Here is a 21,053-nt window from a genome sequence, read left to right on the forward strand (position 1 = left end):
TAAAAATATTAAACAAACAATTAATAAATATATTTACAAAGTGAAAAATCTTTTAATCTTTGTAATAAATATGCGATAAAGTAATATGAAATAAAAAGTGAGGAAAAAGAAAGAGTGAGGCAAAAAATTTGAGGAAAGATAAATTGAGAAGATGAAAACTGATGCGAAATAATGAAAAAGAAAGTGAAGTGAGGTGAGAGAAAATGATCATAGAAAAAAAGGGCATAGTACGCAATGAGAGAGAAAATTATAACATTATAAGTGATGAGAGAAAATGGCGAGAGATAAATTAATGTGAGAAAAAGTGAGGGAAGAGAAAATGCGGAGAGAGAAGGTGAGGGAAGAGAAAGTGAGGAGAGGGAAAGTGATCTGAGAGAAAGTAATGAGAGAGAAATTGAGGAGAGAGAAACTAAGGATGGAGAAATTGATGAGAGGGAAATGGAGGAGAGAGAAAATGATGGGAGAGAATGTGATGAGAGAGAATGTGATGTTAAAATAAGTAATTTGAGATAATAATAATAATAATAATAATTAAAAAAACGGTAGGAGAAAAAAAAATTGCTAACAAGAAAAATCAATTATTTAATTAATTAAAAATTTGACAATTAAACATAAAATATGTTTGGCAACTGTATTTTTATTTACTATTTTTTAAAACTTTAATTAAAATTTAATAAATTTTGAAAATAGAATTTTTTCAATTTTAATTTTTTTTAAACAGTTTTCAATTTTTTTCATTTCTTTTATTTTTTCTATCTTCAAAACAACACTTTATATTCTTAAACAAAAAATAAAAATAAAAATTATCAAAAGCATTTAATATTTTTTATTTTTAAAAACAAAAAACAAAAATAATTACCAAACATATTTTTATTTTTTAAAAATAAAAAAACAAAAATAAAATAATATTTCCATTTTTGTGTTTAAAAAATTCAAAAACAAAAATTTTACCTAACGGTTTGTTTTCAAAATTTCTTATTTTTTTGTAACTTTGTTTTTAAAAAATATTTTTTTAAAACAATACTAAACACCTACTTGTTTTCAAAAAAACTATTTTTAGTTTTTAAAAACGAAAAACTATTTTTAACTTAGGAAGCAAAACACCCTCTTTGAGTAAACACTCTCTAACTTACATACGGATAATAGATTTCCAATCCAATTCTCAGTTCTCCCAGTTCTTAGTTGTCAAGTACACACACAGTGTGGGCAATATGGAAGCAATAAGGAGCAGCAGCAGCTTCTTCTTCCCTCACCATCACCAAACTTGTTTCAAAACCTTCACTATGCCTCCACTTCCGAAGAGGGTTTATGTTCCTCCGATTACTTTGAGAAGAAGAACAGGGGTTTTGGAGGGTTTAGGTCCTATTATTCGTGTCTCTGCGTCTCTTAATGATAACGATAAACAAGACGACCTCGACTGGGAGTTGGAGTTTCTTGGAGAGCTTGACCCTTTGGCTTTCCAGGCTCCCAAGAAGAGAAAGAAACTGCAGAGGAAACACTGTGATGACATTAAGATCGACACTGAGATGGATTGGTGTGTCAGGGCCAGGAAGATTGCTCTCAAATCCATCGAGGCCAGAGGCCTCTCTCGTACCATGGAAGATTTGGTCACCGTCAAGAAGAAGAAGAAGAACAAGAACAAGAAAAAGAAGGCCACCAAAATCGTCAAGAAAGGCAAGCTACAAGACTTTGATTTCCCAGCTGGCGATGGCAACTTCAGTGATGATGATGATGATGAGGAGGAGGAGGACGACGACGACGACGATGACGACGACGACGACGAATCCAATGGTGATGATGATTTAAGGAGAACTGTAAGCACTCTTGCAGGAGGGGTGTTCGAAGAAAGGAAGGGTAAGACAATGCAAGTGCTCGCTCAGAGGCTATCCCAACTCTCTAGGCCGGGGCCGGGGCCGGGGCCGGGGCCATCTAATCGCAGAGAGGAAATCAACTTGAACAGAGCAATTATAGAAGCACACACTGCGGACCAAGTGTTGGAGGTTACTTGGGAGGTCATTACGGCTGTTGAAAAAGGCCTGAGCCCCTCACCTCTCACTCCTTTGAACATTGCCACTGCCCTTCATCGAATTGCTAAGAACATGGAAAAAGTTTCGTTGATGGAAACGCGAAGGTTGGCTTTTGCTCGTCAAAGAGACATGTCCATGCTTGTGGGTTTGGCAATGACAGTGCTGCCTGAGTGCTCTCCTCAGGGTGTTTCCAACATTTCATGGGCCTTGTCCAAGATTGGGGGTGATCTGCTTTACTTGTCCGAAATGGATAGAGTTGCGGAGGTGGCCTTGACCAAAGTAGGGGAATTCAATTCCCAGAATGTGGCCAATGTTGCAGGGGCTTTTGCTTCCATGAGGCATTCCGCTCCTGCTCTCTTCTCCGAATTGTCGAGGCGGGCATCCCAAATAATTCACACGTTTCAGGAGCAAGAGCTTGCTCAGCTGCTCTGGGCTTTTGCTGCTTTGTTCGAGCCTGCGGATGATTTGTTGGGATCTCTAGATAATGTCTGCACTGGAGACCTGAGTTTAAGCCGGGATCAGCTTGGAAGCATTGCCTGGTCGTATGCTGTTTTAGGACAAATGGAAAGGAGTTTCTTTTCCTCGGTTTGGACAACTCTGGCCCAGTTTGAGGGGCAAAGGATATCAGAACAGTATAGGGAGGATATGATGTTTGCTTCTCAGGTTCAACTTGTGAACCAATGCTTGAAGCTGGAGTGCCCCCATCTTCAGTTGTCTCTGGGGACAAATCTGGAGGAGAAAATCAGTCGTGCTGGAAAGACTAAAAGGTTTAATCAGAAAGTAACTTCCTCTTTTCAAAAGGAGGTTGCTCGCCTTCTCACCAGCACAGGCCTGGAATGGTCAAAAGAATATGATGTGGATGGGTACACCCTGGATGCCGTTTTGGCCGATAAGAAGATTGCATTGGAGATTGATGGTCCAACTCACTTCTCAAGGAATACATGTGGGTTTGTTTGGTTTCCTTCCTTTCCTTCTTCTCTATAGAATTCTATGATATATACGACTTAAACTAAATAAATCATTCTAAATGGAAGGAATGGCTTTGCTTCTTTCTGCACTTTCTAATTGTTTTCTGTTTCCTTGTGCTCCTGCAGTGGTTCCTTTGGGACACACGATGCTCAAACGCCGCTACATAACTGCTGCCGGATGGAAAGTGGTATCACTGTCCCATCAAGAGGTGAGTTTCAATTCAATCAACATATGTACATGTATACTTGTTCATACTTTTTCGTTGTATATTTGTTTGTCTCATAAATTAAGAAACTACTTGTTTGCCGCAATGCAGTGGGAAGAACTTGAGGGTGAGTTCGAAATGCTAGACTACCTAAGAAAAATTCTTCAAGACTATTTGGCTGATCGAGATCAATAAACCGAGAAGAGAAGAAAAAGCACGCCAGATTCTACCATTCTAGGATAGTATTTTAGCAGTTTATATTGATTTTTTTGAATATGATGTTGCTTCCTCTTTCAAGTACAGCAATATATTTGTAACCCTCCGAGAAAGAGTAAAAGAAGTTTTCAGGATTGAATAACTTGTAACAAAATAATATTTACACATTACATTTTCCACCTAAAAATTTCTTTTATAACAAGTTAACAGAGCAACCAGAAGAGCTTCAAAACATAATTCAAAAAGTAACAACCATTGTCATAAATTAAGTGTCGATATTTCAAACATTGCTAGCGATCAAACGCGAATTAAAAAAAAAAATCAGACATAGGTATCGATCAAAGATTTTCTCATTTCATCCACAATAGCGCTAGGTTGTGCCTCCCTCAACTTGAAGACACTCTCTATTACAGAGAGTTCGGTTGCAGTGGTGTCTGAGCCACAGAAGGCCGTCCAGTCGTTCACCGTCATGCCAGCCGCAATCACTTCACTCCCCCGGTTGACCGTCCCAGCAACCAAAGGAACTTGAAGAAGTGTTGAAAGTTCGTCCAAGTCTTCAACAGATGTATGGGGGTGAACCTGCGTAGGCAATCAGCATTTTAATTGTTTTAAATTTTAATAGAAAGAGTTGTTAAAAGCCTTCAAATACAAATACCAAGCCTGGAAAAGTAGGATTTCTCATTACCAAGCCACCTCTATTGGAGAAGGTACAGTAGCTGCCAACAAGAATATTCCCGGCAATCGTCTGCCTAAAAACTTCTACTCCAAGAACATCTGCTATCATTTCTTCAGTTTCCTGACAAAGTTTGGCACAAAAAGGGAACATTGAGAGTAGCTGTAGCTGTAGCTCAAGACACATAAAAAGAGTTGTTAATAGTAACACAAAGACAATAATAGCGAGCAACACCTTGTCAAGATCGGTGTGTGTGAGAGCCACATGGTCATTGCATGCTATACAATTCCCAAGAGCAGATAGTTTCTCTTCTATGCGCTGAACAACAACTTGATCAGGTAGACTATTTCTCAGGTGCTGGAGCTCTATAATACAAAATTAATTATAATTAGAAACATAATCATTGCTGTTCATGCTATGAATTTTGCATATATATATAAATATATATATATACAAAATGTACTGCTAAGTTATGAAGACAGGAAGTAGCATAAGTACCTTGGTCGGTGGTATTATGAGGCACGAGAAGCCCATTTTTGTTACCTGAATGTTTGTAGAATATAAATTAAGGATGCAATCGATGATGAGAAACAAGCAAACAAACATAAATTACTCAAAAACTTTTTCATTAGTAAGGGGGACAAAGGAACCAACCAGCGCAAAGGCGACCAATGATGCGAGTGCCGGAGATGGAGGTCTTCACCACAGGAATCACATCAGCCAGCTCCGACTCGAAAGTGCTGTTGTTAATAATTCGTATTTACTTTAATAATTTTCATATATAAATTAAACAAACAAAAAATCAAAAATCTAATCATACCTATAGAAATTCTCAGAACCTCCTATGGCAACCAAACAGTAGGCATTCGTGAGCTTGGAAAATACCCCAATTTCGCACGAGTTCTCGAATTGAAGACCTTCAAGTTCAGCATATGTTAGCAAACTAAATTAATGAATCTTACAAATAAAGAAAAAGAAAAGGTAGAAAAGAACTCACGGACGGCCATGTTCAGTTGCTTGATCACACGAAATGAAACGGGTTTGTGCAGGTTTGAGTTGTCGGATCCAATCTGTCAAAGATGAGCATATTTTTTCATGAGAAACATTATTAAGAGAGGAAGAAGTCCATGTCTCAGAATGTTTAGTATTAATCAACATTTAACTTTTGTGTGTATAGAAAATTTGCATTGAATACACCACTAGTACAAGTGCATGATCTGATATTAAAAAAAACTAAAACGCACAACCATTTTTATTATTATTATTTGTTTTGTTCCCTTTGAACTATCACTATCCGGAGTTTCACTGCAACAAACTAATTAATATATAGTTATATATGTTATGTATCGTGGTTATTATCACATATTCATATTATTAAAGAATGAGATAAGGTCTACTGTCTACACATAAACACAATTCCTAAAATGTTAAATCTTAGAACTAAACATTATAAACTAATTATCACAAACCCAACTATCAAAAAGAAAGTACGAAAAAAATTAAGAATTGGATAATAGCTAATCATCCCACTGTAAAAAGACCTAGAATGTAAAACTCTTTACATAACAGAGAGAATTACTTGAAAGATAAAAAAAAAACTCTATATAATGCAAAAAACCAGACAAAGTTTCCAACGTCTCTCTGTATTTTTTGTTTTATATATTTTTCTCTTCTGCATGAAAAATATGTATAATGTATATTTAGAGCTGCATAAAAAGTACTGTTTTCGACTAGAAAACTCAATCGCTGCTCTTTCTTTCATCAGGTTTTTAAACATTACATAGTGTGGGTGTGTGTGAATCTGAGAGAGATTTAGAGCGAAAAATATGATGTACCCAAAACATAATTTAAACATGTAAGATCATATTTCAACCCAAAATCAAACACATAGAATTCATAAACTATTGTCAATAAACAACAAACTGAACATGGTGCAGTTTCCTCTTTTCCTTTCACAGACAAAGAAAACTCTGTAAATAAGGACTTTTACGGCACTTGAGTTACCCAAAACATCACATGAACAAATCACAATTTGCAAGTCGTAAACCAGTTTGCAAGCGATTAGTATACAGCCACGCAACCTTTTATTTAACAAACAGTCATTAAACATGCAAACAAATACAACAAAGAACAATTCTTTTTTACAATCCTTAATAAATATATTTACTAAGTTAGCATAAAGAATTAATTGTTTTTTACAATCTTTAATAAATATATTGACTAAGTTAGCATAAAGATCAATCTTTTTCTGATTATTTTGTAGAACCCCATTTGTTAAATTCCACACATTCCCTGTTGGACTTATAAATAAGTAGTACATATATATAAACGATTCATCGCATAGAAACCCCATATCACTTCTCTGAGCCACTTTATAAGAATAAGTATGACATAAAAATTAAATCATTTAGGCTGAAAAATACCTACTACAAGCTACTCGGAATGCGGTGGAGCCTGTGCCGTGGTCTGTGGACCGAAGTGGCGGAAGATGGTGGCAATCGCGGTGGTTCGTGGTGGCGGCGGCTCGGTGGCTGAGAGCGAACACGGCGGGTTCGCTAGTTAGAATGTGGTGGCGGCTTGGGAGGGGAATAAAGAGAGTGATGAATGAAATGAACGAGAGTGAATTGATATTAGGTTGGGTTGGACTTGGGCCTAGAAAATACAATCAGCCCAACTGTCAAAATCAAAAGAATTATATTTTTTTTAAAATAATTACTTTTTTATTTTTATTTTTTAATTATTTTGTATGGTTTTGAAAATGTTATTTCTGTAGTTTTTGCGTGGTCCTTTTGTTGTTGCGAGGTTGTCTTCTGGGGTATTCTCTTGTTATACTACGCGAGTAGCCATTCTTACAAGATTACCGTCTTCAAGATTTCTCGCCCAATACCTTGCGAGTTGGCTTTTCACGACGAATTTTGGGTACAACAAAAACGATAATCAATAAGCTTCAAAACATTATTAGATTATAAATAGAATACAAACTTAACCAAAAATACACACAAAAAGAAAAAGATCAAATAATATAGAAGAAGACGAAAGGAAAAATCCCTATAGAAAAACAAATAAAAAGTAATTTAGTTTTTAAAAATATATAAACTAAAATTATAAAATAATATATCATTTTAGACTATGTTTTGATTGAATTCCTATTTGGACTCAATGTTTTAAAAAAATTAATTTTTGGATCTTGTATTTTGTAAAAGTTAATTTAAATTCAATATTTATTAAAATTTTGAGGATATTTTAGTTACATTAGAAAATATTTTGACAAAAATTGAGTCTATAATATTATTTTGATTTATTTTGTAAAACACAAAGATTAAAATATAATTTAACAAAATATACGGTCCAAACACATGTTCAACCAAAACATAAGGTTCAAATTAGTATTTATTTTTTTTAATTAAATAATGTATAAAAGTGGGGGTATTTATGTTATATTAAATTTTGTTTGACCAAAATTGGTTTTAATGACCTATTTTTAACTTCTTTAAGAAATACGAGATCCAAAAGTCTATTTTTTAAAACGTGAAGTCCAGCGAGTAACCAAGTAAAATGCATGGTTCAAAATAGTATTATGCAATATACAATTACATAAATATTTTAAAAAATAATTATATACTTGTATTAAATAAAAGAGTTATTTGTAGGAGAAGTTCTTAAACTTTACGTGTTTTGGCAAGTTGGTCCCCCAACTTTCTTTTTGGGCAAATTGGTCCCTACCAACCCAAGCCCCGTACCTCACCTTTGATGACCTTTCACCAAATCTACAACTCCAACCTCACCTCTCGCCAGCTCAGTTGGGACTTGCAAAAAATAGCATAGCACTTTTGCCACCCTTCACCTCCAATCCACTTTGCCTTCAATCTCAAAGAAAGCTTCGACCATCCTGCATTTTCCCAATCAACCCAGTCTGCCCCATCCTCAAAAAGAGTCTCGACCGTCTGATGACTCAAACCCATAAAAGTATCGCCCAACCTTTCATCATATCTGCAGCTTCAGGAGGGAGAGCACCTAAGACGAAGCTACTGATATGGGACCAAACTGGTGGTTGGTGCGTCAAGAACTAAGGGTGGCGCAAAAGTGGAATTGAGAGACAATTGGCTTTGGTCTCCTTGGCTGGGCTAGGTGCGGTGAGATCTGAAGCTATGTCCATGGTTAAGGTCGGGGCTGGGATAGGTGTGTGACAGTGAAGCCACTGAGAAAGTGAGAAAACGAAGGAGAAGCCTCCATCTCCGGTGAGTCCTCCAGCTTCAGATCCATGGCCACCATACCTAAAAATTGAAGAAATGGTATATAAATTTATATTTTTTAAAATTAATTTTTATTTTAAAATCTATTTTTAATTATTTAATTAATTAAAAACACAAGGACATTTGTGTCTTACTAAAAAATTGCTTGAGTAAAACATGCTTGATGGTATTATTTTGATATGTTTTGCAAAAAGTTATTATATTTGCACCCCAAAAATATGTATAGACACCCCATTAATAATTAATTTTAAACACGTTTTCTCAATATTATTTTGACATTTTTTAAATTCTTTTTATGTCAATTTTAATAATTTTTTTTATCTTGTTTTCATATATTTTTTTAAAATAATGTATAATTTTTTTAGAAAAAACTTTTTTTAATAAGTTTTTATATTTTTATTGTGTTTAATTTTTATTTTATTTAAATATTTAAAATATATATTATTTATATGTATTTTTTAGAATCTGAAAAAGGAAAAAAAATAGAAAAATATGAGCATAACTTGAAAAAATAAATATTTTATATTAATTTTTTATAAAAATAGGGTGTTTTCATCAAATTTTGGTGTAAATATAATGTATTTTTCGCAAAATATAATGTATGAATTATCATTTAACAAAATAATTATCCAGAATGATTGATCGCTTGTTAAGATAAAACTTAAGACTAAAGTGGTATTACATATTTGGAAATTTTTTAGAATAATGATGTGTTCCAAAACAATACACTAACTAATAATGTGTCATATTTTTTAAAATAGTGAAACTCATTTTAAATAAATTTAATTGTTTAAATAAAAGTAAAATAATATTTTGGTTCAAGTAAAAATATCTTTAGTCAAATTCTTATTAAAAAATGTCATTATAAGGGGTAATGGTAACACGTTTTTTGTGTTTTTAACTTTCTATGTAGTAGTAAGTCAATGATTTGATGATTTATTTAATGTTATTATTGTTGTTAGAGGAGAGAGAGGGAGTCATACATAGTATTACTTTATCAAACAAAAACAAAATCAACAACTCACCACCACCACCACAACTGCACTCCAAATAACACAGCCTTTTCTCTTTCTTTCTGATCCCTCTCACTCACTCAGTCTCTGATCTCTTTCTCTTTCTCTCAGGTATGTATGTTTTTGTATGATCATATGATCGCATCTGTCCTCTTCTTCGATTCCTTTTTCTGATTCATCAAATCAAACCAAAGGCGCATGCTTTTTCAGATCCAATTAATTCCCCTTTACATATGTATATACTTGTTCGGATCTAATTGAATCCGTTTTCATACCACACTAGCAGTTTCCCTCATCAGTTATTCAATGTTGTATTTAGAACACATACAAACAAAATTTATAATAATTCTAACTAGTTGTTTGTTTGCAATTTTTTGGGTTTAGATATATACATATGGCTTCTTCCGATAACCCAGAAGTATCTGATAGAGGAATTAAGAAAGGAGGAGATGATGATAATAATAATGATAAAGATGAGGGGAACAAGGGCACTGGCTTCATTGACAAGGTCAAGGACTTCATTCACGATATCGGCGAGAAAATCGAGGAAGCCATCGGATTTGGGAAGCCCACCGCTGATGTCACCGCCATTCACATCCCTTCCATCAATCTGGAGAAGGCCGACATCGTCGTCGATGTCCTCATCAAGAACCCTAACCCAGTCCCCATCCCTCTCGTTGACATCAACTACCTGATCGAGAGTGATGCCAGGAAGCTCATCTCTGGCTTGATCCCCGATGCGGGTACCATCCATGCCCATGGGGAGGAGACTGTCACAATCCCTCTCACTCTCATCTACGACGACATCAAGAGCACCTACGACGACATTCAGCCCGGAAGCATCATCCCCTACAAGATCAAGGTCGACCTCATTGTTGATGTTCCAGTCTTCGGAAGGCTCACTCTCCCCCTTGAGAAGACCGGAGAGATCCCCATTCCTTACAAGCCTGATGTTGATCTCGAGAAGATTCGCTTTCAGAGATTCTCCTTCGAAGAAACTGTTGCCGTCCTCCACTTGAAATTGGAGAACAAGAATGACTTCGATCTCTGCCTCAACACACTCGACTATGAGGTTTGGCTATCTGATGTCAGCATTGGCGGTGCGCAACTCTCCAAGTCTGCCAAAATGGAGAAGACTGGCATCACTACCATTGACGTGCCCATCACATTCAGGCCTAAGGACTTTGGCTCTGCTATGTGGGACATGATTCGAGGAAAGGGCACTGGTTACACAATTAAAGGACATATCGATGTGGACACACCCTTTGGAGCAATGAAGTTGCCCATCGTCAAAGAGGGTGGTACTACCCGTCTCAAGAAGAACAAGGAAGATGGCGGAGACGACGACGACGATGATGAGGTTAGCCATTATTTGTTCTGTTCTACACTTTCCTAACTTAAAACATTTTTATACAAGTCTGTCTGTCTTGCTGTACTGTAGACACATGCACATATATTCACTTAATTAGTCTGAGTTTTTACAAGTCTTATTACTTGATATATCAATACAAGTACAGTGATAAGATTACTAATAATTTAAACTAATTTGTATCCGTACGTACGTACGTGCAGGAGTAGAAGAGGAATTTGTTGTGTGGGTAGTGCCGACAATAATGAATAGGTTGAAGAAGGTTGGTTAAAATATTCAATGTATGCGAGGGGCAGTTGGCAGAATTATTGGTCGTTTCTTCTTCTGTTTTGTATTTGGGTGAGTCATAGACATTGCAATGTGGCTTATGGTTGATTGGTTGGTTTTCAATCTTCTGATTCTGATGCTGTTATGCTATCCAATCTCTATGCACATTTAATATCAGTGTTTCAACTCTCTATTATATGATACTGTTATGTGTTATTTACTGTGATTTTGAACAGTGTTGCTATTTCGCACATAACTTCTCACAATTGATTGATAATAATAAGTCAATTTTATATAGTATTCAACACCACTGGTGCTGTTAGCCTTTCTAGCTTCTGAATCATCATACTCTCATAATTTCTTATATATTTCCTTCCTACAACGTACTCTTAAACCTAGGTATTTTATTCAATATAGGGATAGGGAGGACATTATATGTAGAGAGGGTGTTTTTATGAGTATTAATTGGTAAAGTTTTTTTAATTCTTTATAATACTAAGATCCTAAAAGTTAATTTTGTATCACTTACATACTTTTTTTCAAATTATATTAGTTGGGCTCCTAAATACTAAACTATATTTATATAAAAAAGAAAAAACAGAAAAAAAATCTATATGTAATTTCCACTAGTATTACAGGGTAAATATCATATGAAATGAAAGAACATGGCTCAAGCCTCAGTGTCCAAACAACTTAAAGTAATTAAATCAGATCAAGGCCCAAATAAGGAAGAGGTTAGCCCAATTATCTATAAGCCCATTTGTAAATACTTTAAGTCTAATGAGAAATAAATAAACATAGTTTTTATATTTATGGGAAAAAAATAATTATATAGTAAGTTTTAAAAAAAAGTTTAAAATATGGTAATTTCATAGAATAAAAAAAATAAATTACTATAATCATAAATACACAAAACTCTCTATCACTACATCTCTCTCTCTCTCTTATTATTTCTTCCTCTCTCCTCTCCCATTTGGTTCTCTCATCTCAGCCCTCCGTCGGTGATGCTCCCTCCGCCCCCGCCCCCGCCCCCGCCCCCGCCCCCGACGACGACGACGCACCTCTGCCCCCGCTCTTGACTGCGACGTACCTTCGCCCCTCTAGTTCTTCTTCTTCTTCTTCTTCTTCTACTTCAGATCTAGTTTTATTTTTATTTTTGTTGTTTTTCTTCTTTTTCACATCTCGTTTTGTCATTTCAAATATGATTTTGCATTTCATATTTAATTTTTTTACTTCTAAACCTAACTATAACAGGTCACAGTCACGATCTGTTCTGATTTTTAGATTTTTTGTTTAAGTAATCGGGTACAATGACACCTGATTCTTTTTGTTCATATCTGATTTTTTTTAGATCTAGCTGTAACCAGTTACAATCACGATTAATTTAGATTTATTTGTTTAGATCTGATTTTGTTTTCACACCTGACTAAGTAAACAGATACCATGGCGATTGATTTTTTTTTTTAGATCTGAATATATAACCAGGTACGATTATGAATAGTTTAGCTTTTTTATTTGTGATCTTATTTGTTTCCACATCTGGCTAAGTAATCGGTTACAATTGCAACTAGTTCATTTTTTTTATATATATTTTGTTTTTCAAACCTAGCTATAACCAGTTACATTCGCAATCAATTTAGTTTATTTTTTTCATATCAGTTTTTTTTTCCAAATCTCACTAAGTAATCGGTTACAATTCAGTTGATATTTTGATAATGGTACATTACTAAAAACATCAAAATTATTTTTATAGCTGTAACTAGTTACTACAACATCCCATAAAAATAAAACTATTTTTTATTGTTATAATCAGTTACCACACATCACTAAAAAAAATTGATAGTGGTACAGAATTACTATCACAAAAAAAAATCAAAATTGTTTTGAAAGTGTAACCAGTTACTGCAGATAAAATATTGATCAAACAAGATAAAAAATGGAAGAAAAGAAGAATAAATGGGAATAAAATGTATGGTGATGAAGGTCTCAATATTTTTTTTCTTCAAAGAATTATGTAAAAAAAAAATTTTAAAAATATGAATGATAAAAAATAATACAAATAGATTAAATTATAAAAATAATCTCAAAACATATCAAAACAAACTACTAAAAATGTATAAAAGATAAAATATGGTATACAAATAAAATTTTATAAATATATGGGGAAAAAACTCCTATAAAAATGTAAAAAAAAAAAATGTCATAAAAAACTTAAGGAAAAAAAATGTCATATTTTTCAACGTTTAAGAAAAAATCTCATATATGGTGTAATTTCCTCGAGTCAAATTTATACTTAGCCCATTGAAGCTCATGAATTTCTATGGGTACTTTACAAAAATATAGGTAAAAACAAGTTGCTTTCTATATTTATGGGCATAAAACTTATGCCACAAAATATGGTAATTTTAGGGAAAAAAAAGTTTAAAATATGGGAATCCCACAAATTGCTATAAAATAAATACCATAAATAAAAATACACTCTCTCTCTTACTTTCCTCTCTCCCTCACCTATCATCCATCCACTCTCTTGATTTCTCTCACAACCATGGTAGCTAACAATTTTCTCTCACAACAATGGGAGTTATTTCACAATGGCAACCAAAAATGGACGCCGTACCTCCGGTCACCACCGACGCTATCTCTGATTTGTCTTCTTCTTCTTCGCGTTTTTCTTCTTCTTCTTCTTTTTCTTCTTCGTCTTCTTTGTTGTTCAAATCTTTTTTTTTTTTTCAGATTTGGTTTTTTTTTTCACATTTGTCTAAGTAACCAGTTACTGTCACAATCTAGTTTTGATTTTAGATCTGAGTTTTTTGTGGACCTAGCTGTAACTAGTTACCTTATTCAATCTTCTTCTTCTTCTTCTGATTTTAATGTTATTCTTTTTTCTATTTGTTGTTGTTCTTCTTTTTCACATCTAATTTTGCACTTCAGATATGCTTTTTTTTCTTCCAGCACTAATTGTAATCAATTACCATCACGATTTATTCAAGTTTTTTTGTTTAGATATACTTTTTTTTAGATCTGTTTAAGTAACCAGGTACCAAGGCGACTAGTTCTTTTTATTCATATCTAATTTTTTTTAGACCTAGCTGTAACCAGTTGTGATAGCAATCAATTCATTTTTTTTTTAGATTTGATTTTGTTTTAATACTTGACTAAGTAACTAGGTACCACGATGATTGTTTTTTTTTTAGATCTTAATTTTTTTTTCAAACCCACATGTAACCAGTTAAGATTATGATGCATTTAGATTTTTTGTTTGGATCCTATTTTTTTTCTAGGCCTGGCTAAAGTAACTGGTTACCATCGCATCGCAACTGGTTCCTTTTTTTCAGGTCTAATTTTTTTTCTTCAGACCTAGCTATAACTAGTTACCTTCACGATAAATTTAGTTTATTTTTTTCAAATCTCACTAAGTAACCAGTTACAATTCAGTTGGTATTTTGATAATGGTAGATTACTAAAAAAAATCAAGATTATTTTTATAGTTGTAACAAATTACCACCATACCACTTAAAAAATAAAACTGATTTTGATAGTGGTAACCAGTTACCACACATCATTAAACAAACTAACGGTGGCATACGATTACTACCACATAAAAAAATTAAAATTGTTTTGATAGTGGTAACTGGTTATTGCAGAGAAAATGTTGAAGAGATAAAAAATGGAAGAAAAGAAAAAAAAATATGAATAAAAAGCATGGTGAATAAGGTCTCAATTTTTTTTTAACAAAAAATAATGTAAAAAAATATTACAAATAGATTAAAATTATAAAAATAATCTTAAAACATATTAAAACTAACTACTAAAACTGTATAAACATAAAATATGATATACAAACAAAATATTACAAATTGTTACACTCAGATTTCGAGATAAGAAATTATCACCTCGAAGGCTGGACTCGTCAAGTGTGAGCTCGAGATATATAAAAACGCATGTTCATGGTCCAGCTGTAAAACCCCCGAAGCAAGACGGCAATCTCGAAGATGTAACCTCGAGATCCTTTCTAAGCTCGAAAGAGCATAGCATCAGGATACATCTGTTAGCAAATGCCTTCAGACCGAATAGTCCGAGCTTAAAGAGCACAAGCTCGAAATGTGACAGCCTCGATGGTATCTATCTGCTAAAAGCAGGTCTTGGAATAAGACGGCCAGTTCGTAACCTGTCCGTAAACCTTGACTGGCGCGATGCTGGTTGCTGACCTCGGAGATTTGATGAGTCATCTGATGTAACGCGTTCTGTACGTTTAAAGATATTTATTGTTGTAACATCCCAACATTAAAGGGATATTAACAAGTCTTTTATCCATTTCCTGGTCTTCAGGGGACGTTTCCTTGTATATAGAAGTTACAGCATTTAATATCATTATTTCAATTAATATGTAGAAGTATCTTCCCGAAATATGTGGGAATGAACTCTGAAAACTCTCTATAAATAGAGAGGTCATGAACACTTGTAAAGGACGGATCTTTTGATATCTTGAGAGAGAACTATGGGGAATTCATCTCTGAAGGATTTCCAGAAAACTCCAAGTTCTAATAAAATAGACTCGTGGACTAGGCAGATTTAATTGTTGAACCACGTAAAACCCTTGTTGTTCCACCATACTATTCATCTGCACCATAGCTCATATTGTTTAATTGCTTTACATTTTAAGTTGACGAAAAACGACGTCAACAGTTTGGTGCTTTCATTGAGAGCATTAAGCAGTACGAATCTGAGTCTAGTCATTCGAAAAAGCCTCCCTGATTAGCTATGGCCGCAAATGTTCCTAATATTCCTGAAGAATAAGTCAACTATCTGCGGCGCCCTGGGAAACAGCCAATGACGAATCCAAAACCAGAGGAGAGAAGTGAGTCCTCTAACTCTCGAGGACCTCCAGCACCACCGACCCCCAGGGACGACGAGGACATGTACTATAATCTTGAGCGATATGTTCCCATTGTGGAACTCAAAAATCGTCAGTTGAGAAAACAGTTGGCTGAGGCCAAGAAGCGTAACGAGGAATTAGCTAGATTGGCTGCGGACGCACAGGCGGCTCAGCATCAACCTCCATCTGAGGTCCAGGTCCCACCTCCGCGGGACGTTCATGTTCCTCCCCGCAGGCCTCGTGGGCGACCTTGCAAAAATGCCGCCACAAGAAGAACGGAGCAACCTCCACCACCAGCTGAACAGCCTGCTCCCTCGAGGCCCCGAAGAAACACCCGGGCTAGAGCTTCTGTTAACTCAACTACTGAGTTACCAGCTGAAACTGGGAATAATCGAGCCCCTGCAGCGGCTCAGATTCCTGGTAACGCGCAGAATGTTCCCGAGCCAGCACAGGCGAACTCGAGACCATCCAGACCCCGAAATGGGTGGCAGCCACCATCACCCATACGGCACCCTCCGTCGCCAATAAGGTATCCCTCACTGTCTTGGAGAAACACACAACCGACTCAGGGTGATAGGGAAAGGCAGGCTGGACGGAAGCAGGGGAATGGAGAAACTACTAGAGAACAGAGAGGCGCCCAGCCTACGAGAAGCCAAATGTCTTGGTCTCACACTATAGAGATGAGGAAACCCGAAAGGAATCCATCTCGAAACAATCATGCAACAAGCCTCGCCAGCGAAGACTCAGGGGACACCAGATCAGTCAATATGTATGATCAAGGACACAGAAATACTGGGAACCAAAGGAACCACCCTGACTTGCGGGAACACCTAAATCAAAATCGAGGTAGTGGTAACCCCTCGAACCCAGACATGAGTGATCGCCTAAATGGGCGCAAGGATCCCATGCGAAGGCTGTAGCAACCCAAATTTGCTAATAAGGCTTGGAGCCTTGATTAGTGTGCCTGGAGGGCAATAATTGTTATACTGTGTTAATTAATGTGAATTTAATGAATATGTGATTAGGGTGCATGTTTAGGTGATTAAATATGCATGTGGACCCCATTTGGCTGTTAGGGGTGAATTAGTAACCTTTAGCCCGTTGAGGGCATAAATGTAATGTGTGTGATATAATGGTAATATATTTGTGATGCACGTTCCGAGACGGTCCTAGAGAGCCATTTCGCTTAAAGTCACAACGGGATTAAATACCCGGCTCGGGAGGAGCCTAGGGGTATTTTGGGAAATTATAACTTGAGATTGGGAATTTGTAAGTATTGGTTAGTGACATTTTGGTAACTTGGGTAACCATTGGTAACCGTTAAGGATAGCTACTCTAGGTGGGAAATGGTATATTTGTAAGGGATGGGAAAGGTCTAAGATGCCCTTGAGGTTTGGTTAGGAAGAGAGTTAAATGGAAGGGCAAAAGAGTCTTTTGGCTGGGATATAGATGAATTTGCCTGAGGAAGAATCATTTACGTTACCTTACTCTAAGTATAATATGAATATTGTGTTGGGGAGCTCTAGAGGAAACTAGAGAAAACAGAAGGGAAGGAGAGGAATTTCTGAATTTTTGTGGGATCAAGAAGGGAATTGAGGCCAGAAAACTTAGAGGATTGTTCTGCATATTGAGGTAAGGGAATTCTGTGTGATTATGTTGTGGAATTCAGCTATGAATAGCATGGTTTGAGAATTGAATTGTGTGTTTTGTTTGGTGAATTCTTGGGATGGATTGTGGTTAGGTTCAGCTTGAATTTTGTGAATTAAGCTTGGAATTTGATTGGGAAAAGCAGCTCAAGGTCGAATCTTCACTTGAGGTATGGATTCCATGCATATTTGAAAGTTATTTCTGGTTTGGTTTTAGATTTTAAAGGGAGGTTTAAGTTTTGAAGGGCTTGGTTTAAGTTTCTGAAGTTTTAAACCCAAATTGTGAATTGTAGGTTTGATTGTGTGATTGAGCTTATTGTTGATGTTTTTGAGTTGTTAGATGGTCTATGTGGGGTTTTGAATTGAATTTGGGACTTAGGTATGCTTTGGGGTTGATTTGGGAATGTTTTGGCTCGGGGAAAATGCAGGGGAAAACCCAGAATTCTGGGTTCGCGAAGGGGCACCGCGGCTCTGTTCTTCTGCGCTGCAGTGCTAGGTTGCATCAGGGAAGGAGGCCACGCTGGGCGCTGCGGCCCTTGAGGGCTAGTGCCGCAGCCATAGGCCATTTCTGGGCAGGGGAAAATTCAGTTTTTAGGCTTTTGCCCAAGGGGCTCGGGGGACGCTTCTGCCACCTTGTGTGGGGATCCGGGAGGTCCCGAAAGCTCGGGATTGGTTTCGAGAGATGTTTTTAAATCAGATAGTAATGGGTATGCTATTTATGTGTTGTGACTAGGTTCTCGGAGAGGCTTGGATTAGAGGACCGTGCTCGAGGGTTCAGTGCTCAGGAAGCTCGGAACTCAGGTAAGAAAACTACTGTTTCCCGTCGAGCATGAGTTGTAGGGCTCGGCCCTGTATGACTGTGTTGTGGGGTTTGACCCTTTGATTGAGTTTATGTATGCTTAGCTTGTTGATTAGCTTTATCATATGTGAATGTGTTGATTGCACGGCATGAGTTGTGCATGGTGAAGACCGATAACGGCGAAGGCTGAAAACGACAATGGGCCGGGAACGATGATAGGCACGTGGAGTGCAAGGCCGAATGCGGCAAGGGGCCAGGGCCGAAAGCAGCGTTTAGCACGCGGAGTGTGAGTTGCTAGGTTATAGCCTAAAGGATACCTGGGATATCCTCACGGTATGGACCGTGAATCCAGGGCATGGTAAAGCGCCTGGGACGGAATGGCTGTATGTGTTTAGCCTATAGATGGCTTGTTTAGTTGATAAGTGTTGATATGCATATGTTATCTGTTTGTGAGTTTTCTTGCTGGGCTTCGGCTCACGGGTGTTTTGTGGTGCAGGTAAGGGCAAGGAGAAAGTCAACCAATCATGAGTATGGCGAGCGTGAAGCGGCATGTACATGTTTGGTTAGCCTGACTGCCATGGTCAGGGGCATTTTTGGGAGATGAATGTATAAAACTGGATTTTGTCGTTTAGTCGACTGTGATTATATTTTGAGTTATAAATATTTCTAAACTGTATTTTGGGATCCCAAATGTTAAACTTTTATAATTTTCAATGAAATGAGATTATTTTCAAAGATTATGACTTAGATTTTAGCTTAGTCACACTTTTGTTCTAAGAATCTCGTTTAGCGAGTTAATTGCACAATTTAAACTCACTTAGTAACGACTATAAGGTAGTAGAGCGTTACAACTTGGTATCAGAGCGAGCTAAGGTTTATTGGTTCTGGAGATTGACCAAACAAGTACGCTTGCTGTCATTGGCAAGCTCGACTCAGGGTTGGTTGGTATGGTTGATTAATATGCTTGAATATGTGCTTGAATGTCCTGTTTGCCTGCTTGTTCATATAAAGCATGATGAATGAGTTAAGGCCCGTTGTGTGTTATATGCTATCTTTATGCTATTTGGATTGTTGTTCATGGTTGACTGTTGTGATTGGGAGGTGGTATTGGACTTTGTTATCATGTCTGATGAGCGGCGTCATTGATTGCAGGCATATAGTTGTGATGCCTCGTCAATCATCTAGACTCCGCGGCAGTCGGGCCGAAGATGACAATCAGGGTCAGGACCCTCCACCTGCACCACAGAATTGGCAAGAAATGTTTGTTAAAATGGAAGCGAGATTGCAGAGAACAGAGGAAGAACTACGTCAGTTGAGGCAGCAGGCCCTTCCACAGGTCACTGGGCTGCCAATTCAGCAGAGTGCAACGCTAGTGCCGGTTCAGCCTGTGGTTGAGAACAGGTGGAAACCTCTGTATGAAAGATTCAGAAAGCAGCATCCTCCCACCTTTGAGGGTGGACCAGACCCACTGCGGGCAAAGCAGTGGATGAATATGGTTTCCTCTATCCTGGATTTCATGAGGGTTGAGGGAAACGAGAGGGTTGCCTGTGCCAGTTATATGTTCAGAGAGGATGCCCGCATCTGGTGGGACGTTGTGGTTCAGAGAAGGAACGTGGCAATTATGACCTGGGAAGAATTCAAGAATATCTTTAACGAGAAATATTACAATGTGGCAGTCCGAGCTGCAAAGGTTGACGAGTTCATCAACCTGACTCAGAACCGGTTGACTGTGACTGAGTATGCTGTGAGATTTGATAGATTGGCGAAGTTTGCGCCAGATTTAGTGCCGACTGATGCGGCAAGGAAAGACAGATTTGTGCGAGGGCTGAATGTTATGATCGCCTGCGATGTGAACATTACATTGGATCCAGTGACTACTACCTATGCACAGGTAGTAGACAAGGCCCTTACAGCTGAGAGGGCCGAAGATCAGTTATGGAGAGAGAGCGCTGTTAGGTGCGATGCCAGGAGGATAGTTCCTCCTTTTGTTGGATCCAGTCGGGGTAGTGGCCCCAGTGAGCAGAAGAGGAAGGCCCCAGATTCCTTCGTTCCTCCCAGTTTTGATAGGAGGGCACGGGGTGCTTTTAGTGGCCGCCAAGGCGGGGGTGACAACTGGAGGAGTTTCCCAGTGTGTCCTCGGTGCAGATGATGACATCAAGGTGAATGCAGGATCAGGGCCTGATTTGTCTGTGGGAGTGCCAATCATTTGAAGAAGGACTGCCCACAAGTCAGGAAGGAGGAGCCGAAGCAGGGAGATAGTCTCACTCCTACCAGAGTGTTTACTTTGACTCGGACTGAGGCGGAGGCTAGCCCGTCAGTTGTGACAGGTCAGATTTCTAGTGCTGGGTCTTTGTTTACTGCATGGGTCAGATTTCTAGTGCCCCTGACCAAGAGCATGCGAGTTTTGTGACAGAAAAAGTGATGTATTGCTATAACGTCATGCCATTCGGCCTCAAGAATGCTGGAGCCACTTACCAGCGACGTGTAAACATGATGTTCTCCGAACAGATAGGTAATAACATGGAAGTTTATGTTGACGATATGTTAGTTAAATCTCAACATAACAATAATCATGTTGATGACCTCGAACAATGCTTCGCCGTATTACGGAGATATAACATGAAGCTCAACCCCCAGAAGTGCTCTTTCGGATTATCTTCGGGAAAATTCCTAGGCTTCATTATAAATGCCCGGGGAATAGAAGAAAATCCAGACAAGATCCAGGCTCTAATTGATATGC

At 37.2% G+C, this 21,053-nt stretch overlaps 3 protein-coding genes across 4 annotated transcripts; 2 read left to right on the plus strand and 1 right to left on the minus strand.

Annotated features, from left to right (window-relative positions):
- Nucleotides 1-1,094: 1,094 nt before the first annotated feature.
- On the plus strand, nt 1,095-3,559 carry LOC133796589 (RAP domain-containing protein, chloroplastic). Its single transcript, XM_062234168.1, has 3 exons — nt 1,095-2,970; nt 3,122-3,204; nt 3,313-3,559. Exons 1-3 carry the CDS (start codon nt 1,212-1,214, stop codon nt 3,394-3,396), a joined length of 1,926 nt encoding a protein of 641 aa, XP_062090152.1. The 5' UTR covers nt 1,095-1,211; the 3' UTR covers nt 3,397-3,559.
- Nucleotides 3,560-3,589: 30 nt separating this feature from the next.
- Nucleotides 3,590-6,696, minus strand: LOC133796590 (eukaryotic translation initiation factor 6-2). Of its 2 annotated transcripts, none has more exons than XM_062234170.1 (8): nt 6,518-6,696; nt 5,088-5,160; nt 4,911-5,007; nt 4,745-4,830; nt 4,589-4,633; nt 4,325-4,455; nt 4,103-4,213; nt 3,590-3,996 (listed from the first exon to the last, which is right to left on the minus strand). In XM_062234170.1, exons 2-8 carry the CDS (start codon nt 5,095-5,097, stop codon nt 3,739-3,741), a joined length of 738 nt encoding a protein of 245 aa, XP_062090154.1. In that variant the 5' UTR covers nt 5,098-5,160; nt 6,518-6,696; the 3' UTR covers nt 3,590-3,738. The 2 variants fall into 2 exon arrangements, with proteins under 2 accessions (XP_062090154.1, XP_062090153.1); XM_062234169.1 differs by having other exon boundaries at nt 6,514-6,696.
- A 2,614-nt stretch (nt 6,697-9,310) lies between these two features.
- Nucleotides 9,311-11,218, plus strand: LOC133796591 (uncharacterized). Its single transcript, XM_062234171.1, has 3 exons — nt 9,311-9,467; nt 9,741-10,716; nt 10,929-11,218. The coding sequence occupies exons 2-3, from the start codon at nt 9,751-9,753 to the stop codon at nt 10,932-10,934; spliced, it is 972 nt and encodes a 323-aa protein (XP_062090155.1). The 5' UTR covers nt 9,311-9,467; nt 9,741-9,750; the 3' UTR covers nt 10,935-11,218.
- The last annotated feature ends 9,835 nt before the right edge of the window (nt 11,219-21,053 follow it).

The sequence above is a fragment of the Humulus lupulus genome, chromosome 8 (genome assembly GCF_963169125.1).
Source record: "Humulus lupulus chromosome 8, drHumLupu1.1, whole genome shotgun sequence".
In the NCBI taxonomy this organism is placed as follows: Eukaryota; Viridiplantae; Streptophyta; class Magnoliopsida; order Rosales; family Cannabaceae; genus Humulus; species Humulus lupulus.

Bases quoted from the DNA above. Each gene is read 5' to 3' on its own strand.
- LOC133796590 (XM_062234170.1), bottom strand. The intron at 4,214-4,324 runs GTGTTGCTCGCT...AAACTTTGTCAG, and splicing joins CACACACCGATCTTGACAAG to GAAACTGAAGAAATGATAGC. The intron at 3,997-4,102 runs GTAATGAGAAAT...TTGCCTACGCAG, and splicing joins TCTCCAATAGAGGTGGCTTG to GTTCACCCCCATACATCTGT.
- LOC133796589 (XM_062234168.1), top strand. From the start codon at position 1,212: ATGGAAGCAATAAGGAGCAGCAGCAGCTTCTTCTTCCCTCACCATCAC. The intron at 2,971-3,121 runs GTGGGTTTGTTT...GTGCTCCTGCAG, and splicing joins TCACTTCTCAAGGAATACAT to TGGTTCCTTTGGGACACACG. The intron at 3,205-3,312 runs GTGAGTTTCAAT...GCCGCAATGCAG, and splicing joins TATCACTGTCCCATCAAGAG to TGGGAAGAACTTGAGGGTGA.
- LOC133796591 (XM_062234171.1), top strand. From the start codon at position 9,751: ATGGCTTCTTCCGATAACCCAGAAGTATCTGATAGAGGAATTAAGAAA.